General features: G+C 45.6%; 1 protein-coding gene across 1 annotated transcript; it reads right to left on the bottom strand.

Annotated features, from left to right (window-relative positions):
* Nucleotides 1-1,194: 1,194 nt before the first annotated feature.
* Nucleotides 1,195-7,855, bottom strand: UXT (ubiquitously expressed prefoldin like chaperone). The gene is made up of 7 exons (XM_036271038.1): nucleotides 7,795-7,855; nucleotides 7,521-7,627; nucleotides 6,446-6,527; nucleotides 6,244-6,311; nucleotides 5,865-5,972; nucleotides 1,509-1,572; nucleotides 1,195-1,291 (listed from the first exon to the last, which is right to left on the bottom strand). Exons 2-7 carry the CDS (start codon nucleotides 7,616-7,618, stop codon nucleotides 1,238-1,240), a joined length of 474 nt encoding a protein of 157 aa, XP_036126931.1. The 5' UTR covers nucleotides 7,619-7,627; nucleotides 7,795-7,855; the 3' UTR covers nucleotides 1,195-1,237.
* Between the last annotated feature and the right edge of the window lie 759 nt (nucleotides 7,856-8,614).

Genomic DNA, 8,614 nt, shown 5'->3' with positions numbered 1-8,614 from the left:
GCGGGCCCTGCCCCACAGAGCTATGCCGTGATTGGCCCAAGGGGAACTGATGGAACGCAGATGGCGGGTTCCAAGGGGGCGTTCTCATCCCGCCAGTGCTACACGCTCATTGGCTCAAGAAAGACTGATAGACCGTGGGCAACTGACAAGGTTCTGGGGCGCCTGCCTTGCACTAATTGGTTTATGTGGGATTGATGGAAAACACCCTTGGAGGATTGAGGGGGGGGGCACTGCTTTCTGCTGATTGGAGGATGAGGGACTCCTAGACAGCTGCCAAAACACGAATGGGGCGGTGCTGCCCTCCATGCCGCTAAGCGGAAGCAGGACTTAGATGGAAGTGGGCGTAGCAGCCGGCAGGAAAGGGGTCGGGCCAGGGCCCTGCGTAGGCGGGCAGGGTAACTCTGTAGTGATTGGCTAGAAAAGACAAATTTGGAATGAAGCAGAGGCAGGAGGGCAGGACAGCTGCCAGCTGAGCAAAGGAGCAGAGTGGCAGAAACCTAAATGGCGAGGTGGGCAGGGTCGAGCTGCAACCAGAGTTATTCTATATATTTTTGGTATGCGCCCCTAGTGGGAAGCGAACCCAGGACTCTCTAGTCCGCAGGCCAAGGCTCCAACCGCTGAGCCAAACTGGCCAGGGCTGCAGCCAGACTTATTAAGGGGTTGAACTTGGCTCTATATTTATTTGAAGCTGGACTCAACGAAGAACAGGGGCTGGACCAGGGAGGGAGGGATCTAGCTTTGGGCCCATTGGTGGAAACTGGGATTTAGAAGCAGTAGTGAGGCCAATTTGGGTCAAGTCAGTCATGGGTGTAATTTAAGGTACCTGAGGAATGACTGAGGTGTGGGAGAGGGGTAAACCGTAAGGCCAGGAGTGAAAGGCTGATTGCCTTGGGAACAAAGCTCCTCTCTGAATTGGCCCATTCTCTATGGTAGTTAAGAGTGGTGTCCCAGAAAAAAAAAATGGAAGGGTCAGGTGGGGCCCAGGTTGCCAAGGCAACGGAAGAGCGAGCAGAGCAGTTAAGTCTAGTAGCAAATGCTGCCAGGTAACAGGCTGGAGGCAGGATTTCAGGGGCGCTTTAAAGGTTCCACAAAGAGACTGGATCTCTAGGCCTCCTAGTAACTTTGTGCTTTAGAAACAGGGCACCTTAGCGAAAAATAGGGGTTAAGGGGAAAAAGAAGGGTCGTGTGACTCAAAAAGGCATTCAGTCTCTTTAATATCTGGAGAAGGGGGAAGAAGTCAAAGGCGAGGCTCCTCTGGAATATTCTGCAGGCCTTGTAGTTCTCTAAGCCCCTGAAAAAGAGAACAGAAGAGATTGAACAGGGACTAGGTCCAGGCCCTGCCCCAGGCTTGTTCTGACCTCCCCTTCCTCTGAGCCACCCTGGCTTCAGCTTGGCTCCAGTTTAGAGGGACAGGTGGGCCTTCCAGTCTCTGGCTCTCTCCCTTCCTCAGGTCACCACCCTAAATGCATTTGGAGACAGAGTCTGGGAGTGGGGTGAGCTGCTCTCACCTCTAGCAACATGTGGATGTGGGCTTTGATATTCATCGAGTCCTTGGTGAGGCTGTCGCTGAGCCTGGAGAAAAGAAACAAGAAAGGGCAAAGTGGGCCCCATGATCAATGAGGATGAGGCTTCTTCACCACTTCAAGAACTACCTGTGTTCTGGATGACTTCCACACGGCAGGTGGTATGACATCCCATTATCTGACCTGCTCCTATGCAGAGATGCCTGGCCACCATCTGGACTGCACTAATTCAAAGACATTTATTGAATCCCTGCTCTGTGCCAGGTGGTATTAGGTACTGGGAGACAGCAAAAAACACAACAAACAAAAATCTCAGCCTCATGAAGCTCAAATTCTCATGGAGAGGGACAAATGATGGAGTAAAATACAGAGTATGTCAGATGGTTCTAACTATGATGAAAACAATTAGACGATAAGAGAGGATAAGGAGTACAGGAGTGAGGGTTGCAATTCTAATTAGATTGCTTAAGGATGGCTTCATTGAGAAGCGCTTGAGTAAAGACTATACACTGAAGAAGTGAATCATCTGGATATATATAGCATGAGTGTTCCAGACACAAGGGGTAGCAAATGCAAAGGTGCCGAGGTGAGGGTGTACCTGGCATGTCTGAGGCACAGCAGAGAGGCCAGTGTGGCTGACGAAGAATAAGCAAAGGCAAACTGTAGGAGGTGAGGTCAGAGGGGTAAGTGGGGAGGCAGATCATGTAAAACCTACAAGGTAATGGTAACAACTCTGGCTTTTATTGTAAGTGGGATGGGAGCCAGGTTGTCATTACAGCAGGGATGTGAACCGATTAGGGTTTCAGAAGATCCATCTGGCTGCTGTATGGAGAGCTGGTATGGAAGCAGGAAGTTCAGTGAGGAAGCTACTGCAATAGTCCAGGTGAGAGATGGAGACTCAGGCCACAGTAGCAGCAATTGAGGTAATGAGAAATTATTGGATTTGGGACATATTTTGAAGGTAGAGTCAACAGGATTTACCAAAGGGTTGGATGTCAGGTATAAGAGAGAGAACTCAAGAGAGGTCTGAGCAACTGGGAAGATGGAGTTGCCTGAAACCACTTTGGCCCTGGAATGTTGTTACATAAACCAGTGGATTCCTTATATAAGCCAGCTGGGATCAGTCTCACTCAGAAGAATCTCATTGACATGAAGGATCAAGGGAGGCCTTTCTGAAGAATGAATAAGAGTTAAACAGTAGGAAGATCTTTTCCACAAAGAAGGCCGAGAAGCAGGAAAGAGCTATTTGAGAAGCAGTCAGGCCAGAGTATTAGAAAATTAAGTGAATGATAGAAGAAAATTGATGTAAGATAAGGTCCAAGAAGTAGGAAGGATCTAGATCATGCAGGATCTTGATATCATGATAAGGAATGTGAATATTGTGCTGAGCTATGTGTAAATGTAGGAGTCAGTTTTAGGGAAACTAAACACTGTAAGAAAGTAGAAGGCAATGACATAGGATGATAAATTAGAAAAAAACATAGTATAAACCTATTTATATATCAATATCTCCCAAATTTATATTTTCGGTCCAGATCTCTCTCCTGAACTCCAGCCTTGGGAGTTTTAACTACATCTTTAATGTCAACTTCAATGTTTGACAAGCACCTCACACTTAACAGATCCTACATTGTACTCCTGATCTTCCCTTCCAAGTTTGCTCCTTCCCTATCTTCTCCATCTCAGATAATGGCAACTCCGTCCTTCCAGTTGATCAGTCAAAAACCTGGACTCCTCGTTCTCTCACACCCCACATCCAATCAAGCATTTTATTTAAAATTGCAACTGCAATTTTTCTTATCTGCATTTCATGCTGTTCTCTGTAGCACTGTCAACCTGTGACACACTATATCATTTACTTGTTTTTTGTCTGTCTTCCCTGACTAGAATGTAAACTGAGTAAGATTTGGCAGAGATTTGGTCTGCTTTGTTCCCTGCTGTAGCCCCAGGAACCAAAACAGTGTGTGGCACATAGTAAGCACTCAATGTATGATGAAGGAATAAGTGAATGACTACTCCACTCTAAAGAACCTGAAATCCTCAAAAGATGGCTGAGTTTATATTTATGGCAAGAAATAAACACAGGATGGTGTTGTTGCCAGAAAGCAAAAATGCTTTCAAGAATACCTAAAGTACAGAGGAATGAACAGAGGAATGAAATTGATCATCTTGATCCCTTGATCAGGGACAATTTGAACATCAAATAAGAGAAGAGAATTACTTAATGGTACAAGCTTAGTGTATGAAAGTCTATGAGTTCAACACTTAAAAAGGAGACAAATAAAAAGTCATCAAATGCTAGTTGTAACACAAAAGGAATATATTTAATTTATTGTTACTGATTTAATATATAAGGCAGTGCTAATAGTCATATGGTTATTCTATGATGACATGTCTGTTTATGGGTGTGCATGTGTACTCCTTTCCGTGTAATCAAGAAAGAATACACAAAGAGACCTGATCCTCCCACCCCCCAAACAAAGAAATATACTAAGAACAGGAAGGATGGACAGGCCATTTTGGCTACATAAAACAACCTGAAAGAAAGCTCAAAGTTTGCCATAAGTAACCAAGCATTTTAAAGAGGAGAGCGAACTACACAGACTCAAATCCTCATCTTCTAGAAAGATTAAACTTCTAGGGACTCCTACTAATTATAATTAAATAATAGAGATTCAACCACATTTCTCATCACAGTAATAGACCATGCCAATATATCAAAAAGACCAGACAAGGGGGCAGGCGCTGACAACTTAAATACCTCATTTTAGGGAAAGACATCAAGTCTCATAAAATTAAAACCTATTTGAAAGGCTCATGAGTCCTGTGATATAACAAGAAGAGCTTTGTTATAAAAAAATGGTCTTGGTCTAAATGACCACCAGTTCAGAATTTTGTTGGCCTGTGAGAGAAGAGGCCCCTCAACTAAACTGTTCACTAACTGGTCAGATCACTAAGATTTAGAAATCTCAGCAGGTCTGAGGCTCTTTTTGGTCTACTAACACTGAAACCCTGGAAAGGTTTGAAAAGAGAAATACTGAAACCTTAAGTGAGGCAACTCTGGAAGAAATGAATATAGGAATAAAGATATATATAACCCAGAAGGAATTTTAGATCAGTGGTATTCACTTTAGGGAGGTGTTGTTAATCTAAATATATTGCTCGGTGTCCCCTCACTCCCTCCACCTGAGCCATGCTCACCTCTCCTGGCTGTTCCTCTAACACTGTAGGCACACAGGGCCCCTTGCCAGGAATATTCTTCCCCAGAGAGCCCCCTGCCGTGTTCAATCAACCAAGTGACTCAAATGTCACTTCCTCTGGGAGGCCTTCCCTAGCTACATTTCAAACCTCTCATCCTCACTTCCAATTCTCCTTCCATGCTCAAAACCTTAAAAGCAACTAAAGCCTATAATTTCTTTCCACATAACCTCCCCATCACCAACAGAGATCTGCTTCAATCCTCACTTCAACCTGTTTCCAGCATTCATTTTTAAATTCACTCAACAAACATGAAGTGCCTACTATATACTATGTATTATTCTAGGCACTTGTAGTATAGACAAATATCTCCCTTTTTAAACCTATATCCCAATGGGAGGAGGCAATGAACATTAGAAAGAAAGAAGTTGCACAGTAAACATTAGGAGGTCATAAGTACTAGGGAAAAAAGAAAAAGTAGAACAAGGGAAGGGAATCAGGAATGCCAGGGGTGGCAATTTTAAAGTTAGGTTACAGAAGACCTCATCGAGGAAGTGACATTTAAGCAAGACTTACACTGAGTGAGGAGAAAGGTGCCTTGCAGGTACCTGGGGAAGGAGTACTGCAGGCAGAGAGAATAGTCACTGCAATCACCCTGAGGTAGGATCATTCTGGGGTGTTTAAAGAAGCCTGTGAAAGTCAGTGTGGTGAGAGCACTGAACAAGCAAAAAAAAGTTAGCAGGAGGTGAAGTCAGAGGTAACTTGTTTTATTGTTATTGATTTATAGGCTGAGACCCCATGGATCTGGTCAAAATTGTGGTTATGTGAAACAGTACAGTTCTTCTAGAATGTAAGCCTTCAAGAAGCCCTCTGTCTTGTTCACTGCTGCCTCCCCACCATCAAACGGAGTCTGGCATACAGCAGATGCCCAGTAAATGTGTGAATGAAAAATACAAAGACCATTATTGAACGCTTAATATGTGCTACACCTGGGGCTGATCTTTGCATCCCCACTTTCCTCAGTCCTAGCCCTGAGGAGGATGGGAAATGGGTTCCTAAGTGTACCAGGAAGTCGTGGGGAAAAGGAGAGGGGTGTTGCATATGGTGGTGTTCTTAGATACCATCCTCATGGAATAGACTTACTCTGTGAGGAGATTGCTCTTACGATCAATAAATTTGAGAGCTTCTGCCAGTGTCAACTCCAGGAAAAAACCATATCCAAGGGCCACGTAGATCCGTGAAGTGTCTGGGCTAGGGAAACAGTGGTTAGAGGAAGTAGGGGAAGTTCTTATCTGTGTTTAGCACACCATACAGTTTATTTAAGATTTTGTTTTACTCCCCTCCCCTGACTTCCCCCAATTAAAGCTCTGGGAGGGTAGGAATTTTGTCCTATTTTATTCACTGTCACGTCTCCAGCACCTAGCACAGTGCCTAGTACATAGCAAATACTCCAAAAATATTTGTTGAACAAAGGAAGGGGAAAGCTGAACCCTACGGGCTTAGAGGGGTGGTAGACACTCACACAACTGTGTCAACGAAGAAGTTACAGCCCAAATCCACCTGCATATATAACTCCGAATGCTTAGCTTCCTGTAGGGCCAGAGAAAAAGAGGAAAGGGTTAGTGGTCAACTTTTAGGTCAGATGACAAGCTTTGGTCTGGGGTATCTCCTCCCATGCCCCTCCCTTGCCCACTAAAAAAGGTACCCAACACTGGCATCTTTACCTGGAGACGCTCAATGACATTTCTCAGTTGAAGGTATTTGGACAGCTGCTCATATACCTTGTCACGATGGTCCAGTACCTTTCTGATGGGACAAGATGGGAAAAGAGTAAAATGGTGAACAACAGGGAGTCCTGTCCTTCTTGGAATACCTTATATCATAACCCTCTGAGACCTTCAAGTCACCGTGCCCTATAGAGGGGTTTTAGAGCAGAAGCTAAGATTTGGACTCTGAGCCAGTTTGCTTGGGTTTGAATCCAGGCTCTCCTTTTACTAGCTGTGTGACTTTGGTAAGTAAATAACCTCTTTGGGATTCAGTTTCCCTATCTATAAAATAGGGATGACAAGTATTGCCTCATAGAGTCCTTAGATGGATTAAATGAATGTTTATTATAAAGTACCTGCCAAATAGTGCCCAAGGTATTCTAATACCTTAGAATAGTGCCTGCCAAATAGTAAGCTCCATATGTGTTAGCTATTATTTACTAGTATTATTATACTACATCCAATGCCTCCCTCCAATCAGAATGTCCTATTCTCAAGATAGAAAAACCCTCCATCCCTTTTAGGATACTCTTAATACTAGTTCTGAACACTCTACTTCCTGTTCAGATTAATGATAGTAATAATTTTTCATACTCATTGACCCACTAGTACCCACATTATATCCTTTACAGTAAGTGAAAACTCAAAACCACACGAGGAGGGTTCCATCAACTTCCCCATTTCACAGATGAGGAAACTGAGGCACAGAAAGTCGAGGCGAGGCACAACGTGTTCACCTGGATGGCTACATGGCCAAAGCAGGTTTTGAACCTGAGGACTGCGGCCCAGGAAATCTAGCTCTTAACAGTTCAGCGACTTCAAAGGATGCACAGGTACGGGCACACCCTCTATTAAGAGGCCACATCCCTGTCAAGTTGGATCCGGACTGTCGCCACCTCCTTCCCCCTCGAATGGCGATTAGGGCCGGGCTCCGAATGCCTTGCTCACCAATCAGAAGGCTAGGCCCTGACCTTACCGCCCCGCTCACCACGTGGCACACGTCTTACGCCCCGCCCCCCGCGCTGTCACTCACTGCAGGTCCCGCTGCAGCACGTCTGAGATGAAGGCTTCATAGCGCAGCACTTTCTCCCCTGTGGCTTCCAGCGCCCGCCGTTTAGGGGGCGTCGCCATGATGGGCTCCTGGGGAATGGGGAGGGGGAAGACCACGTTGACCACTCAGTGTTGCCTCATCTGCACCCTCTCAGCGTTGGGAATGGGCACATCCGGCTAACGTTGGGGGTGTCCACCTTATTGCCCTTCCATGTCTAGGACCCCGCCACCCAGTGATACCCAAACGCAGCCCTCACCTTAGAGCCGCCGGCAATAAGAAAGGTTGGTATGAACCATGGCTTCCGGGTGGCGCGGCTGAGTGACGTAACGAAGGCGCGGACCAATCAAATAGCCAGGTGGTGAGGGATGGTCCTGAAAGGAAGAAAAAGGCAAAAGCGAAGAAGAGAAGGGCGGGCTTTACGGAATCCCGTGAGATTGCGGAAGACCGCGGAGCGTGGGAACAGGGACTGTGAGCGAAGCCTGTGGGGACCGTTGGATGGCAGGTGGGGGTGGGGTTTAGTGGGATTTGGCGGGTTCTCGGGCAACCGGGACGCACAGTGGAGGTAGAGAGTAAAAAGCAGTTAGTATCTAAAAGCCAGAGCTTTGGAAGCAGGAGGGCAAGAATTGATTATGGTTCTGGTAGTAAAAGGGGAGTACATCCCTGTGATCTATTGCCCTGGATTTTAATTTTTTTACACGGGAAACTTGGCTTTGACTCTCGTTAAGGGGAATGAATGTGAGCGTTTAAAAAGTTTTAAACGGAGACAAATTTTCGAAAATCCATCCTTGATAATTCCAGTTCTGCAGCACACAGTGCATAACTGGGGTTCAAGCAGAAATTGACAATGCACTCTGTTTAATCCCCCCATATAACAGGAACGTTAAATGGAGGGTCGCTGAAGTTCTCTGCCCAAGATAGGCTATTTTGTATTTGGAAATCGTTTCTATGTATTTTTAAAATGTATACGCTTTTGCCCAGCTCGTGTGACTCAGTGGTTGAGCCACCCATGCACCAAGAGGTCGCCAGTTCCATTCCTGGTCAGGGCACATGCCCAGGTTGTGGGCCAAATCCCCAGT

This window comes from Molossus molossus, unplaced genomic scaffold, assembly GCF_014108415.1.
Source record: "Molossus molossus isolate mMolMol1 unplaced genomic scaffold, mMolMol1.p scaffold_m16_p_2, whole genome shotgun sequence".
NCBI lineage: Eukaryota > Metazoa > Chordata > Mammalia > Chiroptera > Molossidae > Molossus > Molossus molossus.
This window is presented reverse-complemented; position numbering and strand designations above follow the sequence as displayed.

What these genes read in the sequence shown, in the direction of transcription:
- UXT (XM_036271038.1), bottom strand. Translation starts at nt 7,618, where the DNA reads ATGGCGACGCCCCCTAAACGGCGGGCGCTGGAAGCCACAGGGGAGAAA. An exon ending in ATGTCATTGAGCGTCTCCAG is followed by an intron (nt 6,312 to 6,445) that starts GTAAAGATGCCA and finishes CTGGCCCTACAG; the next exon opens with GAAGCTAAGCATTCGGAGTT. An exon ending in AAGAGCAATCTCCTCACAGA is followed by an intron (nt 1,573 to 5,864) that starts GTAAGTCTATTC and finishes TCTTTTCTCCAG; the next exon opens with GCTCAGCGACAGCCTCACCA.